This window comes from Halichondria panicea, chromosome 1 (genome assembly GCF_963675165.1).
Source record: "Halichondria panicea chromosome 1, odHalPani1.1, whole genome shotgun sequence".
Taxonomy (NCBI): Eukaryota; Metazoa; Porifera; class Demospongiae; order Suberitida; family Halichondriidae; genus Halichondria; species Halichondria panicea.
Window position 1 is genome coordinate 5915978 of NC_087377.1, and position 19354 is coordinate 5935331.

General features: G+C 38.6%; 1 protein-coding gene across 1 annotated transcript; it reads left to right on the plus strand.

Moving 5' to 3' along the window:
• Window positions 1-22: 22 nt before the first annotated feature.
• On the plus strand, window positions 23-19342 carry LOC135337905 (uncharacterized). Its single transcript, XM_064533926.1, has 47 exons — window positions 23-302; window positions 824-979; window positions 1675-1833; window positions 1902-2054; window positions 2388-2582; window positions 2965-3099; window positions 3403-3591; window positions 3854-4210; window positions 4491-4853; window positions 5107-5433; window positions 5600-5935; window positions 6060-6374; window positions 6510-7139; window positions 7288-7344; window positions 7647-7755; window positions 7863-8083; window positions 8291-8395; window positions 8504-8684; window positions 8861-8955; window positions 9817-10122; window positions 10232-10294; window positions 10537-10641; window positions 10923-11122; window positions 11198-11435; window positions 11543-11661; window positions 11782-11907; window positions 12080-12140; window positions 12196-12309; window positions 12407-12501; window positions 12641-12841; window positions 12982-13050; window positions 13241-13358; window positions 13825-13983; window positions 14224-14414; window positions 14738-14787; window positions 14932-15076; window positions 15320-15426; window positions 15618-15729; window positions 15991-16144; window positions 16515-16599; window positions 16698-16764; window positions 16903-17018; window positions 17220-17346; window positions 18085-18126; window positions 18265-18339; window positions 18408-18474; window positions 18785-19342. Exons 1-47 carry the CDS (start codon window positions 197-199, stop codon window positions 19150-19152), a joined length of 7869 nt encoding a protein of 2622 aa, XP_064389996.1. The 5' UTR covers window positions 23-196; the 3' UTR covers window positions 19153-19342.
• Window positions 19343-19354: the final 12 nt, after the last annotated feature.

A 19354-nucleotide genomic window follows, 5' to 3' on the forward strand; every position in this document is an offset into this window, starting at 1 on the left:
CAAGGGCGTTGTTTTCTGCGCATGCACATTCAGAAGGAAGCACCCAGGCCCACCCTTTTTTGCCCCCTCATGGGACACTGGAAATAACTGCTTGGCTACCAATAATATTATACTACCTAAATCTACAAGGAAAAGGAATTGAGAATACAGCAGATCTAGATGTAAATCTTAGACTTAGTCAACCTCCTATTTGGTCATGCAGTTGTGTGGTTTTGTGGTGACTTTTCTCTCCCTGTGGCTGAGCCAAGCTGCCTCTCAGACTGGGAGTCAAACTCCAGCTACTGAAGTACCAGCCATTCAAGGTAGTCTAATGCACTGTGAACTGTTTTTATGACGTGAATGCTAGATTTAGTGGCGTATCACTACATTATCTATTGTGAAGCCAAGCATGCAATAAAATCATCATGTAAATAATTATTATTGTCGATATTTGGTCGATCAGTGCCTGTGTTAAGGTCAGGTCAGTGTCTACCTATACTGTACTACTACTGTACTATACTATATCGTAATATAGCTACATACATTTGTGGTTGGATTGCTACAATGTAACATCTATTGTCGACATTGTCATCCGTTGTTTATCTCACGATTTAAGGAATAGCTAAGTAATCTAGAAACACAGCTTTTCGCTTTTTTGTATAAGGCCAATATTGATGCTCATGTGATTGGGGTACAAATGTATTCACGGGCTGATAGGTCAAAATATGGGCGTAAGAACCTGCATGTGGGATTAAGAAAGACAATTAAGAGGATTCCTTTAGGTTGCTAAATGTAACTGTGTATTTTGTATATGCTAACAAAACACTTTCTTATACATGTGTAGACTGCACACTGGGGAGTGTTCGGTTGGTAGGCGGAGTCAGTGGAGGGGAGGGTCGTGTGGAGGTGTGTCTCAGTGGGGTGTGGTCCACAGTGTGTGACGATGGGTGGGACCTGGACGATGCAACAGTGGTGTGTCAACAACTTGGGTTAGGAAATGGTGAGTTCGCTTCTATAAATACAGATAAAACGGTGACCCCTATAACTCTAAAGAAATTTAGGGGCGGGATGTCCTTTGTAAATAAACGTTTGGTGTACGGTTTTAGTCTTGGGCTAGTCTGCTTTTTCGGAGCTCCGTAGGTTACATGCATATAGAATTATAATTATAGTCATAATAAGTAAAAGTAAACTACCTTAAGGTGACATATTTTCACAGGTAGATTTGTTTGCGTTTTTACAGTTTTGTACATTTTGCTGGTATAATTGTTTGCGAATGTCGATCTGGATACATTAAACAAGAGGGCGGCCAATTATTTGCGAGTAATAATTTTTGCGATTTTACTCCATTCGCAGAAATAGCAGAAATTAATACACGCGAAAATATGTCACCTTAAGGTAACACATTCATGGGTGAGTGGTTGGCTCGCTCGTATAGGGATACTTAATCTGGGTGAATAACTGTGTATGGTCATGGAAGCTTGCCATACTTATTAGTCAAACAATTTTTCTGGTTGAACATCTCATGCATTTTAGGGGCGTCCTGGAGGGAGGGCAGTAAAATTTACTGAGAATTGTATCTGCTTCAAAGCAATTGACAATTGCATTAGGAAAATAAACAAGCCTCAATGTAGTTTGTTAGATTAGTTGTTGCCCAACACTAATAGGTTACTGTTTTCACACTACAAAATGTTTTAGCCTCTAATGCTCCACTGATGTCTGCTTTTGGAGAGGGCACTGGGGCTATTGCCTTTGATGGTGTCGATTGTGCTGGAAATGAAAGCTCTTTGTTTGACTGCACTGTCAATGTTGACCACACTTGTACACATGCTGAGGACGCTTCAGTCGTTTGTTCAGGTAAAGTTTTTGCATGCATACTTTTTACTGTGAAAGCATGTACGTAATAATTGTATACTTACTGACAGTTTTTCGAATTGGTTTTGAGCGAACAAGTTACTCAGTCATTGAGAATGAGGGGGTTCTGAATGTGTGTATAACATCTGAGCAGAGATCCAGTGATGTCACAGCAGACGTCAACACAATAGTAACAGTTAATGCCCTGGATGGAACAGCATTTTGTAAGTTGAAAACTATTGCTTTGGTTTCTTTAATCGAGCGGACTGTCATACTGATACAATGTATCATTATACAGTAATTATAAATGCTAAAGAGCTACAGAAGTAGTGCCATTCCTAGTTAAAGCCTATTGGCTTTAATATAGCACGTACTGCATTATTTTATTGCCACAATTATATTTATGTCATTATGAATCATTTTGTATAAGCTCATGCAAAGATATGAAGGGTACCTAAGTCATAATTCATATTATCATACGTAGTCCAATATTTGCATAGCCTCACTCTATCACTTTGCTAGCACATTCTCTCTGTTTTTCCCACTCATTTTTATAGCCGGTAATGATTACCGGCTAATCGCTGAAGATGTGATCTCCCTACCAACCAGTAGCGTTGTGTGCATTATGGTGGATATTCTAGACAACTCATTGTCAGATGGAGATAAGATGTTCACTCTACGGCTGTCAACTGATGACCAATCAGTTGATCTTTTTTCTGACGTTACCAGCATTTTTATATTCGATGATAATGGTACGTAAATCAGACGAAAATACTAGTATTAGACAACTCATGGGACAATCTTAAGAGTATAGGTTAAACCCATTAGCAGGGAATTATGAGCCATAATTTGCAGGGAATCATAAGCTTGAGGATACACAAATTAATGATGCAATGTTGGCCAATAAAAGTGGGGATCTAGAACATCAGTTATGTACGTACATTCGGTACATTGTAGTATAACACAGTATGTGAGTTATTGTCCCAAATTCCAAGTGATAGTAATACCTCATACGCATGATCACACGTATCTAGTAGCTATGTTGAATGTTTTGTAAGATTTATACGCAACTAAGAATGTTGCCCGCTAGGTGCAAGTCTGATGTATACGATAATTATATTTGCCTACATGCAGTTGCTCTGCCATCCCTACAAGTCAATGTATCTGAGCCTACTGTTCTGTCTGGGAACAGTGTGTCTCTAACCTGCCGCATCACCTTCACTGGCACAGTGAGGTCCCCCAACCAGATTACATGGACCAACTTGTTAGGTGAGGGAGTATCACAGCTAGATTCTTTTAGATCAGTACAATTTTCACAATCGGATTTTTTAAAACCGTTTTCTGAGTTATATAGCAGCACGGAGTGAAGTCCCTAGCGTAGAAAATTAAGAGTAATTTTTTCACGCACGTTATCGACTTCTGTTCTACTTCAAATTAAGCATATCAGTATACTTAAATTTCTGTCTCTCTGTTTTAATAGGAAAACCTCATACTAAATGCTATGATAGCTAGATTAAAATTACGTACATAATTATAATAAGCTTTTTGTTACGTGAAATGTTTTTCATACAGGTGAAGTAGTGAATTCATCTAACAGTTTTACTTCCCCGACATCCCAAATTCTAACTCTTACCCAGTCTACACTAACATTATCGAACATCTTTGTTTCTCAAGCTGGTTTCTATGTTTGTAGAGGAAGAATCGACTCTTATGGGCTCGGCCCAACTGATATTGACCAAATGACTCAAGTTGTAGTTGAAAGTAAGTTGTGTAGACTTTATCTATAATACCAACATCTTTACCTATAGATAGTAAATAATTCACCTATAGAGTTTTACTTAATTATGATTATCTGTTATACATGTAGATCGATAGTACAACATAATTGCCTATAATTAAGAAAGTTCGATTTATAAAAGCTAGCCTATAATACTCTAACTCAATCTAATCGAGGCTTAAACAGTGTGAATTAAGTCTGTTATTTTCTACAAAATGTCATGGTTTCAAAATTATTACCCTGTAGTTGCTCCTGTGTCTGTGATCTTGTCAAACAGTCCACAAAATTTAATGTTCTATATTGGAAGGAATATCACCGTGTCCTGTATCATAAGTACTGATGCATTTGTAGACATCAATATCACCCCCACAATCTCATGGGAAGTATCCTACTCGGAAAGTGATGGACAAACTGTATCAGAGACTATAGAAAGTGCTGAAATATCAACCATAACTCCAGTCGTTTTTTTGACTAGTTTAGAGTATACTCCAATTCTTAGGGATATGACGTTTACTTGTTTTGGTTCTGTGGAGCCAACACAGCAATCACTTGATCTAGTTGGGAGCGAGGAGACCAATGAAACACTCATCCTGATTGTACCAGGTATAGAGATGTGTTTGTTGATGTTTGAATGCAGTATTTACTGCATGTACATGTAAGCTAGCTAGACTGTTGCTACATTAAAAGCATATCAAATTATGTAATAGTTGTGACACATGCACGAGTGCCACATGGGATATATTGGCTCAGTAGTGACTTAGGCCCGATAATGGCATCATGAACTACTCTGATATTTGTATCAGTAGTAGGACTCAATGCCTAATTATATACATGTAGCTAGGTTGGTAGAATTAACTTAGTGTTTGCCATATTCCACTGACAGATCCCCCACTGAGCTTGAATATCAGCCCTCTCTCTCAAGACATTGCTGCTGCTTCTTCCTACAACTCATACTCACTCGTTTGCAATGCCAGTGTGCCAATCGATATTACCAATCCTGGAGTAAATTTTGTGTGGACGACATCGTCGCGAAATGTGGAGATTTTAATGCCGAATTCTACTGTCTCAATAGTAAATTCTGTGACTAGCGGTGGTGCAAGAAACTTTTACTTTGTTAGCAATCTCACAGTTATGCATACAAATACTCATAGTGAAACTATTAGGAGAAGATGTTTAGCTACGGTGACTGTGAATGGACTGGAAACTGAGTCAACCTCTTTCGCTGAAGCTGTTGTCAATGTTAAAGGTACTGTACTTTGATTTTGGATCTTATAATTAATTATTTGCAAAACGTCATTATAATTTATACGTACGTACCCCTTGACTAATATTGTTTTGGGTACCCATTATTATTCAATGATCACAATAGACCTATGTCCATATTCTAATCCATCATTTAGTTTATGTGGTGTTTAATTTGTTGATTTCAAATGCCTATGGATTGATTACATGACTGTCTTGCATGAGAGTACACACATTATTCTTGTACATTCTTACAGGTCCCACTCTCCCAAACTTCATATTTCAATATGCTGCTCTCCCCTCTTCAAATCTTACCATCATTGAGTGGTATGTGCCATCCATCTCATTTACTCCGGAGGTCTATACTGTCCAGTATCATGTTATCCAAGATGACGACAGCTTTGGGCCAATAATGATGACCATGGAAGTACAAGGCAATCCGAATGTCAGAGTTACTAATGAGAGGTTTCAAGCAGTCATTGAAGGACTAGCACCATCAACAACATACAGTTATCGAATTGTTTCGACCAATCAAGTTGGTGATAGGATGACTTCATTTACCGACTTTACCACACAACAACCTGGTACCTAAGTTTACACTTTATACATGCTCGTAATTATGCTACCTGTCCATGCACTTAGTTGGTTAAAGAGTGCATTATTATAGCTACGTATAATTTTCTAGGGCATTCCTTTAATAATTTCAGAACTTCATGAAGTAAGTATTTTGTTTTCTTTTTTCAACTGCAGGTGCAGTGTCGCTAATACCAAGCTTAAATACTCCCAATCTGTCTGCTATTCCGCTTGGTGCATCTACCATTCTACAATTTCAATTCTCACTCTTTCGAAGTGGCCAGCTGTTTTTCCTACCCCTCTACCACACACCCCTCCAACAGCCACAATTTTTCGACAACTCAGACACTGGAGTTGTGACTGTAACCTATATTAATGCTAGTCCTTCTCTGTCTGGAGCATATGTGCTCTGTAAGGTGGGTTTTTTCCCAAGCAAGAGGAGAAGAAAAAATGCAGCTGGTACTCTATACGATTTCATTGTTTGTTCAGACAAAGTCACACTTGATGTAATCAGTAAGTTATCTCGGCTGCATGCGGTGTATTTATTTTTTTATTTTCTTTTAAGCTTTAGGCATTAGGCACTCTCTATGCTATATACTTTGTTCATTTCTCACACACGTTCATTATAATTATACAGCTCCTTCTCTATCTATCTCTACTAATCTTTTGGTTGGTCAAACGACGGAGTCTTTCGTTAAAGTCAGCTGCATTCCCTCCGAACCATTTGCCCCTGTCAGGTGGAGAACAATGCTGGGCACTTACGATGAACTCTCATCAGAATATAACATTGATTTTAGTGAAAATGTGTTGATGCAAATAGCCGTTTTCTCTGTGTATGAAGGTGTACCTCCAGATAGGACGGAAGTGTTTTTGTGTGATCTGATCAATGTTGATGAACCTGATTCCAGCGTAGAGGTGGCCCCACAATCAGTCACTGTGAGATTTCTGTCAAGTGAGTCACGTCATTTAATATCCTCATCTATTTTATCTTGACAAACGTTTTATGTGTATTGCAGCAGTACTCTTAGACTATCACTTTCAAGGAGGTCTAATCACAATTCACAAATTGAATTTCTTCCTCTCTTAGATCCTGTTGCTATACTGAACCATGACAGGGAGATTCCCAACCCATCCGTCATCAATTCATTCTCACTTTTGTCAGAAGATGGAAGTCTTGTACTATCACTTTTTCTGCGGTGTTTCGCTACTTCTGCTAATCCTAATCTCACTTGGGAATCAATGAATGTATCATCTTTATCTCCAGGAGTAATAGCAGTGAATGATGCGCAAATGATTCCGTTTATAGACATTAGCTTTCTCGAAGGCATCGCTGTTAATAATCGTGATGTGATTTTGAGGCTATCACCAATCAATAACCAAACGACAGGGTTTTACTCATGTCGCTCAAGTGACTCGGTAAACTCTTACGTAGCTACAGTATTCACCACTCAGGAACAGCCGTTTTGGAGAGTAACATCTCCTAGAATTATGGAAATAGCTACTGGAGTTATGGCTAGCATAAGTGCTCTTTTTGCTGATTTTTCCGATGGTACAATGAACACTGGTTCTGGGTTTGATGTGGAGGTTATGTTCATTCAAAATGATGGTGGAAAACCACGGATGTTGATGAGCATGACAACAGCACCATCATCCTATGAGTTTGTCTACTCATTCATTGCTGGAGGAGCGGAAACGAGTGGAGATTATGTAATAACTGGTAAGCATTATTAACCTTTATTTTTCAACAATAGGATATAAACTACAATGTCACGTAATGTTATAGCCAAGCATTTAACAGAGTTTCTTTGAATAAAGCTAGTTGAAATGAATTAATTTTGTTGGCAATAAAATAGTCGTCTTTTCAGCTACACACAGGGAAACACAAAGGATATACAACGACAACATCGAAATTACAGTGACAGGTCTGTTTAGTTATAGTAATTAATTATTTACATGATTGTAACAATTTTGTATAATTATATCTACAATACCAGCTACAAGTCATGTATTGCATGTACCGAAAAATGTGGCAAAGTATTATTATATTTGGCAAATGATCGAGCCGACTTGGGGTTTCTTACTTTGGTGTCTCAGGCAGGTTGTGGCTACTGCAATACGTCCGCCGAATTTGGCGGTTATAAATTTGGTGATCTTTGTTAAAATCCCCCAAATTTTCTCGTCATGCGGTCATGCATCTAAATGATCCAATTTCTTGTCTCTAAAGTTCCTCAGTTTATCGAGTTGGAGGACCGAGTAGTTGTAAGACAAGGAGACTCCGTGACTCTCACCTGTCTACCCAGTGACCTGCGAGCTCCAGTACAATGGGCTAAACTGTAAGCATTGCTGTGAGCAAATTAATTGCATTAACTTTAGGCAAATAATTCTAAATCTGCTGTGTCGGGATGCAGCCTAAATTTGTTTTAAACCGTAATTCTTGCAGGCCTGTGATGGAAGAGAATAATGACATCATCAACTTCAGATCAGATTTGTTTACATTATCTCCTCGTTCTCTCAACCACTCTTTGTCATTCATTGCCTCTCAAGTAGCCTTGGTTTTGGACAATTTGGAGCTTAGTAGTACTCAATTGTATCGTACTTCTTACCGTTGTGGACTTTATCGACTCACTGATGAGAGCAGTATCTCACTCACCATACAACCAGGTACACAGTTCATAATAATTATGTATATGTATAATTGTTGAATGCAGTTCCTAACTTCAAGATAATAATTATTGTAGTATACAAGTAGGTCACTACTAGTTTGCATGTCCTGGACAATAAAGACGGTCGTGATTGCTTGTATAATAATATTTACGTATTTCAGTATTTGTCTGTAAAATTACCACCGTGTTCAATATTCACTGCCAGAGAATGTGAGAATGCAATATTTGGATGATGATCGAAAGGTCTACAGCAACACAGTCATCAACAGGTTCCAGCAATTTAGACGAAGAGATGAAGACAAACGAAATGGTGAGCATTGACACGAAACTAATGGCTTTATGGTTATTCTCGTACATAATCATAGTGACTGCATGTGAAAGTTTTAACAAAGTTTTTTTCTGTCCAAATTACTTTTAGTTGATGACTATCCATCCGATAACTTTGCCCAAGACCACCTTGATCTGGTATGTGCCGGTGCCCAGGGAAATCACAAGCCTGTATGGTTCACTGACAATCCTCTACTGCAAGATGATCAGGGAGCAGTCTCCTGTGTCAATTCTAGCAACAACCAGTACATTGATTCCAATTATACTTCAAGGTTAGAAAATACCGCCGTACGAAAATGTTATAAGTAAAGTAATTCACAGCTAGTCTAAAGTGACAGATAGTATTCAATGACAGCAATGATATCATCGTTCGTTCTGAGAATCTATCTTATACGAGGAATATGAATTCAATACTCAATCAATTTGTGTATTTACACTTGCATTGTAGATTGAGGCTGTTTGATCTGGACGAGGATGTGGAGGGAGTGTACACTTGCACCTCACAACTGAGTGGGGAGACACAGAGGTTCCAGTTGACAAAGGGTAAGTCGTTAGTACTAACTTTGCTTGTGGATAGAGAGTGTTATATAGCCTCATTGACCTAGCTGAGGCACACTACATGTTGTATAGTAGTCGGTCTGTCTATCTGTCTGTCGTTCTGTGTATTCTGAGTCTGCTCACCTGCATGGATGCGATCGATTAGCGCTGTGTTTGTACCATGGATAGCCTCATCACAACAAGGCAGATTTTGATGTTAATTACAGCTTCGTTGTTGAATAAAAACGACCACAAGCTAAGAATCTTGAACCTGTACAAGTTAGCCTACATGCATGTACAGTGGCGGATCCAGTGCAGGGCACAAGGGGCACGTGCCCCCCCTTTCTGACCAGCTCAAATAAAACTAGCTCACGAAGTGGGTGTGGCTTAGAGCAGCAATCAATCATTGCAGCATGAGCAGAACAGCAGACGATCTCTAGTTGTAGACTTTTGAAGCTGAAGAGCAAGATGATTCCATCCATTTCTGCTATCTCCTGTTACTATGTATGTCATACTGTCATCAATCAATCCATGATCAGAAAAGCTACACTGGCTGGGCTTTAAAAAAAACTGTTGACCTTTTTTTAGTACAATTTTCTTCAAACTGCCCCCCCTTTTCAAAATTCCTGGATCCTCCCCTGATGTAGATGTACACACGGCTTAGACTCAAGGCTGTCTAAACCCCAAATTAACATCGAGGGTTTGCACGTCAGTGCTCTAATTCTCCAGGCTAATTTTGTTTTCATCTCACCCTAGTGTCTAGAGTCATTACAAAATCGATATCTGAGCCTTTAATTGCCTTATACCTACACCTCATACTATCTAGATAAGAATCTGATCGATCGATTTCATTATTTCACTTCACAGAAAATCCCTACGTTGCTGCAATATCACCACTTGAAGTTACAGTAATCGAATTAAACTCTCTAACGCTGGAATTCAAAGTGGCTGTCAATAGCGATGGAAACAGTTGGGACACTTCAAGAACATCTTTCACTTTCAATGATCCAGCTCTGAATGGCATATTTAGAGATTCAGTTTTGATAGAAAGAGTTGTTCCATTTCAGGTGCTGGATTCTGTGGAGAACCCTCACAATTACGTCTATATGATTCCTTTCGTTAGAAGAAGTGATGAAGGGACGTATACTGCTAGAGTGATGGCTGAAATAGGAGGTTAGTAGATCGATGAGGTTAATGTTGGCTCCTAGCTGATGAAGTTATCACACCGTATGTATACACCTCACAAAAGAGACTTGGTTTAACTTGTTTCATTTTATCACAGATGGCTTATGTGAAACACCGGCTTGTGGATCAACTCAAGTGTCCATCAACGTCACGGTTATTCGTACGTGTAGTAATAATTATTATAAGAATTAACATACACATAAGAACGTACACATGTATAATATAGGGTGCAAATTATGCTTTATAAACTAACACTTGAATTTCTGATGATATTATTATTAACCATGCAGGCTGTCAAATGTCATTAATTAATTTTGCCTACATTTATTAATTATTTATACGATAATTGTCAATGCATGGGTATTATGTGGCTTGCAAATAAGGTTTTTCTTCTGTCCTCAGCTGTTTGTCCACCTGACATAACCTCTGGCCTTCTGTGGCCGAGGGCTGTTGAGAATAATGTGGCAACTCTACCGTGCACTATGGTTGGCACAAGATTCACTGAAGGTATACATAAGAAAGTTCTGAATGTTCTCTCTGATATTATACTTATGGCTAATAATTATGACAGATGGCTATACTGTTACAGAGAAATCAGCATTGATATTTATTCACCATTATTAATATGGTGCTCATACGATAGTTTCTCAGTACGTGGCTAATTAGGCGCATATACATGTAATAATGTGTATGCTTGTAAGTTTCATAACAGCAGAATACATTTTAGTGTTCATTGCAATATCTGTTTGCATTCGTTATTTCAATTAACATCAGCTCTACTATTCCAGGTACTAGTGCCACCCGACCCTGCCTGGATGGTGGAACCTGGGGGGAGGTAGACCTCACCACGTGCTCTCTGAGCAGTGACCAGTCACTCCCCTTTCTAATAGTATTCTTTACTCTCATCGATCCGGACTCTGAGCTGCCTTTTTCACCTCTCGTGGAGGAGGGGACATCGCCATTCGATAGTGAAGTACTAGTACAAGAGGTATCTAGAGACTCTCCTTTTATGCTGCTTTTACAGCTTGTAACCGTATTTCCTTACGTTTATAATTATGTACAGATGGCTAATCTGCTTGAGAATGCTGGATTCCGTGATCCAGTAGTATCTCTAACAAGTCTGATCTCAATATCCAATGGAGCTGTGCTGCTCTTTGAGATTTTGCTAACATTTCCAACTGATCAAGACACCCTAGAGACATTCAACAATAACATCAACAATGGGCTAATGATGATGGGATTTGGAAGATTCTTTGTGGATGAGAATGCACCTATTGGAGTTGTGAGTGTGAGCTCAGCAGGTGTGTTAAGTTTTGACTCGAATCAATCTGTTTTTCGCGTAGTGTATGTGAATTACATTGCCGGTGAAGCAGGTTCTCACAATCACATGCAATACTGTTTACTATAGATTCATGTCAGTGTGGTAACAGTGCCGGTGAAGCAGGTTCTGGTGTGTCCATCACATCCTTACAACTATGCACTGGTTTGGCACTCAGCCCTTGCAACTGTAACATAACCTTATGCAATGTAAGTCCAATCAACACTTGGACGTACGTAACTGTGAAAATTGAGATGGAGTTTCTTGCTAATTTGAATGATCTTTGAACTTGAGATAATCACAAGTTTATATTTTTGTATCACATTCAGTGTCGTCCCCCTTATGTTGGTGATGGACGACTGTGTACACTGGACTCTGACGGTGATGGATACCCAGATGAACCATTGCAATCACCCAGCTGTTTAGACCCAGGCAGCATTCCATACTGTAACCAGGTAGGTTTAACATTGTAAAGTGCTAAATTCTCATGTGGTAGCGTTATACATACGTATACGTATAGCTTCAGGATTGTGGTTTTTGTAGTAGTATACATGTAGATGTACGTATAGTTGCTCTCACACAGTAATTGCATGTAGACCATTTTGTATAAAAATCTTTTTACTCCAGGATAACTGTCCAAATGTACAAAATGTAGACCAAGACCCTTTTGCTTGTCAAGAACCAACAGGTATAATTATCCGAAACTGCATGCATGTCTTAATTGACCTTTTTACTGTGTGCAGAGTTTGATGGTTGTCCATACGGTGTTGATGCTGAGTGGAGTATTGAATGGCCCAACACTGATAGAGACACCACAGCCACACAACCTTGCCCCGGGGAGCTAGACTCTGTTTCAGGTATCTACTAATTGTCAGTGTGATAGCTATAAACATTTATAGATAGCTATAATAACCACTTTGCTATTATGCTGGAATCTGATATACTCGTGTGTAGGTCAAGCTACTCGATACTGTGGCTCAAATGGAGAGTGGAATGATCCTAATGTCCTAAACTGTCGGCAGAATGATTTTGTTGAGATCTCAATTCAGGTAGACTTATACAGCAGCTACAGAAACATGTTACAGATTTACACTATACAGGGTCGTTGTTCTAGTGACCGCTTTTCTAAGCCTAGCGTTATGACATGTACTGTAACTATTAGTTGCATGACGCTTTTTCACATTATAGGCGATAGCCACGTTTGCAACAATCTCGGACCCAGTGGTCCTGATTGAGCGGACACTTCAGCTAACTCAACAGCTATCAGTGATCACAGCACCGGAACTAATCTCCCTCTTACCCTCGTCCCTCAACACTACTAATCAACTCCTCTCTAACGTCCTTGATGTGCTAGAAACAGCGGGCAACAACACATCAGCTGCTAATGAGGTGAGAACCTTATAATGATACATTTTTTGTTTTGCTCTACTAGCTATACCAGGATCAACGAATGTCATAATAATTATAAGTATTTTTTATGAGTATAATTATTATATGTACCGGCCTCTTATCAACTTTTCTCTTCACAGTTCATCATTGATGTGCTGGATAATATTCTAGATCAGAACAACACTCAAGGATGGACGGCTTTGCAAGAGGTGCCTTTAAACCGAAACAAGCGACAGCATTTACAATGTCATGCTGCGCTTAATAAATATACATACTGTCTAGCAGTAGCTTGAAGTAATTCGTAAATGAAGGTATAATTATAGCAAATTATATGTATATACGTGTATGTATTCTAGTACGATTAGTTACTTACATTGTAGCTATATACACAATATTCAGATTTCAGTGGGTAGTCAGGTGCTCCTGGACAATACTGAGAGGTTTGCTGAGCTATTGGCTATGTCTCTGAACAGTACAGGTTCAGGAAAGCTCATCAGAATATCGAGACCGAACATAGGTGAGCAATCAGTTGAACACATAATTTGTAACACATCTCATTTTTCAAGTGCTTGTAATCTAACGTACCCCTGAATTATACACGTGTCACGTGACTGCATGTAGTCTAAACGACTCTTTGCACTAAGTGTGCAATTATAAGTTGTTACTACACCTAATATTCGTTTCATCATCATTCAAGTCATCGATCAGCCATCTCAAAAGTGCAGCTTGAAGCTAGGTAGCTTTTTCTAATCTGAAAACTAGCTTGAACAGGGTTTTCAGCTTTGTGATCAACAATAAAACCTTTATAACACTTTAATTACCTAGCCAACGTGTTTTAATACTGGCCGATGCACTCGGATGATGCAATAATCCTTATGCACACATTAAAATACTTATTGCGATATAAATACTTATACCATGGATATAGAAAGCTATTCATTCGTTCATACCAAAACTAATGTATTATCAATTTACTCTCACAGCCATCTCAGCCATGCAGTTAAATTCCTCTGATTCTCCAATGACTGATAACCTAAGGTTCCCTCAGACAGAGGATTTGCTTAACTTCATGGTTACAACAATACCTGCTGAGATAGAGATACCGGCACTGCTTCTGGAGGAGAGGCTAAGTCAGCAAAATGGTGAGCACAGAATCATTTTGTGTGTATTTAATGGAAGTGCTGTGTGGAAAGTAATGTTCATAACCTAGCTAACCCAAATGGATATGATGAATGCATAATTATACCTATACTGATTTAAGGACCAACAAAGCTATAATGAAGCATAAGAATGCTTTTTTACATTAAGAAATGTGCCATATCCAGTGCCGCATGGAATGTACTCCAACAGTGTACAAGTTCTTACTGTGACTATGTTTTCAGGTGGTATTTTGCCCATCACATTCATTCTGCTACAAAACCTGGAGATGTTCCTTCCTCCCTCGGTTAGTAACCTCAACAATGCTAGCGGTGCCTCGATGGTCATCTCCTCACAAGTTGGTCTAAGGGAGTCAGTGGAACAGTCTGAAGTACTTCAGGAAAACCCTATCTCAATCAACTTCACATTCAATGCTGTAAGTATATTATACTTTTGCATCGCTATAGGATAATTATTAGCTTTGGTTGTAGCTGAGAGAGCATTAATTTTGTGTGTCTGGGTTCACAATTATCTCCATCAAACTCGTACAAAAGCATATAGACATGCAGTGCCTATTTATATTCTTGCATCTGCCTTATGTATACAGTCATGTACACGTATGTCAATAATAATAATGTGAGCAAGCTGTGTAATTATGTTCTCAAGAGGCCTATAGAAAGATAGTTTTATTGGCTGCAGTGTGATACTTGCGAATAATCTAGAAATGTACGTATCACAAAAGGGTTTTTAATTATACAGGTTAAGAATGTTGCAGAATCTGTTTGTGTCTACTGGAATTTTTCTGATCCGTAAGTCAATAATGTGCATGCACACACACTATACATATCTTGAACGTACAATCTAATATTAGCTATGGTTGCCGTCTGTTAGCTTCTAGATACAGGGTTCAACTGCATGTATACCTTACATGTAATTCTTCCCTCTTCCCTCAGTGTTGGTAACGGAAGCTGGGTGAGAGAGGGTGTAACAACTGTTAACAGTACCACCAATTGTGGACAGTCGGTCACTACTGTCCAATGTGCCAGCACTCACCTCACCAGCTTTGCAGTCCTCGTGGACGTGGCTGGAGGACTTAGGGTGAGAACGAGATATATACAAGTACCTTTCCCGTATTATGTTTAGTACTGCAGTTCACTGTAGATGACTTTGTTAGACTATACATGTACCATACGTGCAGGAGTCAAATACCATAATTATAACTCGATCTCTGATATAATAATTGTCTTCTAAATCTCGCTCTGCATTATACGTATTGGCTCTCTTAAAGTATTTAGATACCGTGCAATTGGTTCTATGAAGTTAAAATTATGTTGCATGCAGGACATCTGTGAGGCAGAGCGATTAGCTCTTCAGGTTGTGTCTTACGTCGGCTGTGCCGTTTCTATCCTCTGTCTCATCTTAACAATTATTTTTTTCTTGGCTCAAGGGTGAGTTTTATATTAGCTATGTTATACGTAGATCGTATTGTAGTGTGCACGTATAATAGTTACTTAGGCTTCTTCAAGTTCTTGGTGGTCTATGAGTATAATTATTCATGTATATAGGAACCAGAATTCAGTTTCGATTAATTCCCTACCTGTGAAAAATATTAGCTGTCTTGTTTAATACCGCATTACAGGAAGAAGCTGTTGTCTTCAGTACACTATTTCGTCCACTTCAACCTGGCCATTTCTCTGCTGCTAGCCTATGTTGTATTTGTACTGGGTGTTGAGACTGCCGTTGGGAGTGTTGTGAGTAGAGTATAATATAGAACACCAATACATAGAGATCTACGTACTTCAACAAAGTGTTACGTATGTAGGGAGGGACACTAGCTGTTACCATTTGCAATAATTATTGTAAAACTGAAATCTCCTAGCAAACGTGACTGTGTTAACATCATTCTTATACATGCATACAAATTAAGTACACTTCAGAAAATTTTTTACTGGTACGTAGTTGAAGTACATCAAAGTGCTATAAGCTTAATAATTATTATCCTTGTGCTGCAGGGTGGGTGTACATTTGTGGCTCTTCTCCTTCACTACCTGTTCCTGTCAGCATTCTGTTGGATGTTGTGCGAGGGAGTCATGCTCTACTTGTTGCTGGTGGTTGTGTTCAGTCAGGTGGCCAAGAAGTGGTGGTTCTTCCTACTGCTGGGATATGGTGAGTACCCTATTTCTAAGCTCAACATTTGAACACGGCATTGATGTCCGCTTACCTGGATGCCATAGCACTGCGTTTACATCATGGATAGCCTTCACACAACAATTAAGTTTTACGAAGTTAAAGCTTCATTGTCGTATAAACGCAATCAAAAGCTAAGAGAACTTGCACGTTGGCCTCTAGCTTCTACATGCGTCCTTTTCTCGAGGTACGTATTTACAGCTGAAGTGATCGATCCTGTACCAGGAACGGTGGAATTTCATTGGCTCATGTTATTCACTACTTACCAGCTTCCATTCATACATACTACTATTTATTGTATTCAAGTAAACATGCACTTCAGTACTCTAGTTACTGTCACTGCCTACAGTGACTCCAATACCTTTTGTGGTGATAACCGTGGCAGCAAGATCACAGTTCTATGGCGTGAGGGATGAGACTGGGAACCTACAATTGTACGTAATAGTATAATAATACTTCAGGAAATGAGTTTCAGTCTCACTAGCACTTCTAGAGTTTGTCAATGTACATTGTGTTTCTCCATAATTTATAGTTGCTGGTTGTCCACTGAAGAAGGAACTATCTTTGGATTTGTTGCTCCAATGCTACTGATTATTCTGGTACTAATATAGCTAATTAACTTTAATTCATAATTATCGTGGAGTATTTCGAGACTATTAAATTAAACGTGTCTTGTACGTACACGCATTTACTCCCCCAGTTTTATAATTATACTTTTATTATCTTGGCTACTACAGATCAATGTTGTGTTTCTGGTACTAGCCCTGAGGGCGATCTGGAATAACCAGAAGAAAAAAGTCAGAAGAGTGCACAGAAAAGCCACTGACTCAGAGAAAAACCTGCGTATTGCCAAGTAAGCTAGGGAGTTAAACACGTTCAAATGTGATATATTTGGAGCATGCAAAGACTTATTATTCTGTGCAGTTACTATAATATTATAATGACGTGTTATAAATGGTGGTCTACTTGCAGACATAATAGTTTAACAGCAAGTGTATGTATACTTATAAAGAAGAGTAGCTGTTATAGTCGTAACACAAATTTTTTATCGTAGGTCAGTGTTGTTTGCTTCTTTGGTCCTCCTCCCACTGCTTGGTTCCACCTGGGTCTTTGGACTCCTCACTGTCAACACAAACACCACATTCTTCGCCTGGATCTTCACTATACTAAACTCTCTGCAGGTGCCTTAATTAACTTAACTTATACATCAATGATTGTGAACGTGCATCATGTTAATAAGTATTTGCCGTACTCATGTTTTGAAATCTTAGTCTGGTTCCAATGCCTCCTCACTGCTATTATAAATAAGACATAATTATGTAATTATAGTGATCAATTCTTGTCTTCCTTATAATTATTATAATTATGGGAGGGCTGGCTGCATGCAATGAGTATTGCTAGTTTCATAAATCAGCCGCACCCCGGCATGCAGGGAAGTGTCTGAGCACTTTAGTATAGTAGTATATCTCCCTATATGGATTGTCGTTACTTGTATGTCAGCTAGTGTTGAATGCAATTAGTGTGTAAAACATGCAAAAGGTAAACAGCAAACTAGAAGTGTTTTTATGAGTGAACCAGCAGCTATGAATTTTTGTTCCAAGAATGTTGCTAAGAGCTAGAACAAGAAAAGTGTGTCCTTGTCTTACTATAGCTTCTTGACTGACTGACTAACAGTAGCGCCATAGTTGGCTGACTATAGCGCTAGCTGTATAAATGCACCCCACATGCGTAGAACGCATACACACTTCTTTATTATACTGTTAATTGATTGGTCAGGACGGAATTCCGCCCTAGCCAAAAGGTTGATTATTATACACAGTGCGGCTGATTCATGAGACTAGGGTATTGCTATTTTAGGCTCTAAATAAGCACAGTACATGCAAATTTGGTTGTCACCATAATTTTCTTACATTTCACAGGGTGTGGCTATCTTCTTCTTCCATGTGATCAGAAATGACAAAGTAATATACTGTAGTTGATCTGTGTCTTCGTATTGGTCTAAAATTGACATACAGTTGTCGCATACATGTACAATGTACGTACATGCTTGTGCATAGTGATCAAAACTTGACTAATATGGTACATACTAAAACTTGCAGGTGTGGGGTAAAATACGTCCGAAGATCGCCTCCACTTTCAGAAGTGTCACACAGCGATCCAAGTTCTATGAGCCGGTAAATAATTTAGACCAACTATAATACATACAGAACAACTTTTTCATGTATGAATTTTTTCACTGCAGAATTCTACTAGCAAGTCTTCCACATATACCAACTCAAAATACATTGTTAAGTCCACAAGGGATTCTGGTGAGTTATACGATTTTTACCCTGCACCAAAATTAATATCTTACGTCTGTGTTTTAACCTACCATTGAGGGTCACCTCAAGGAGGCGACACAAAATTTTGTTAGCACTATAATAATCATAATTATGATGATTATAGCATGTCAATCCATTACAAAGATGTAGGCTGCATATAATATCTACAGTGATTATGAGCGTCAGTCTATAAATGAACTAGATGATATGTATCTGTACATGCAGAGTGACAGTAATGACTCACTAATAAATTACTAATAAATTACTTCATCATTCTCTCAATGTTACATAATTATAGAACTGGGAATGGATATCCTGGATGCATCTACCACTGATTCCATAATAAAAAAGGACTTCTCTTCTAGTCAAATGAGCAGCGACTTCAGTGAGACCAAGTTCGACCTTGCAGCTGAGTCAGCAGCAGACACGGGCAAACTAGTTACAGTATCTGAAGAACCAGACAAGGAAAGTACCAATGAATCTACAGAATCCGCTAATGAAGTAAACAAAGGTGACATTAATGCTGATAATGAGGAAGACAGTAGCCCTGTGGTCAATGAAACAGAAGAGGTGATAGCTAACCCAAGTGCTTTAGAGCAATCTGGTAAAGAAAGTAAGAACGAAAACGATAGTAAAGAAATAGAAAGCAAAGAACTGATGGCATAAATTCTCTTTACATACACATAATTACCATAGCCATTTTTTACCATGTTTTAAACCCTTCACCTGATTATGATGACTGGTGAATCAAGTACAAGCTCTATTAATTTTGTTGATAGTGAAAACAAAAACAGTTAGTGTATATACATATACATGCCAGTGACTTTCTATAATTATGCTAACATTGAAAACAAAAGTACATCTGTTT

Excerpts from the sequence above, each read along its gene's own strand:
- LOC135337905 (XM_064533926.1), top strand. The coding sequence starts at position 197 with ATGCAGTTGTGTGGTTTTGTGGTGACTTTTCTCTCCCTGTGGCTGAGC. Across the intron at positions 12,502-12,640 it reads TTGTTGAGATCTCAATTCAG|GCGATAGCCACGTTTGCAAC; the intron begins GTAGACTTATAC and ends TTCACATTATAG. Across the intron at positions 14,415-14,737 it reads TCAACTTCACATTCAATGCT|GTTAAGAATGTTGCAGAATC; the intron begins GTAAGTATATTA and ends TTAATTATACAG.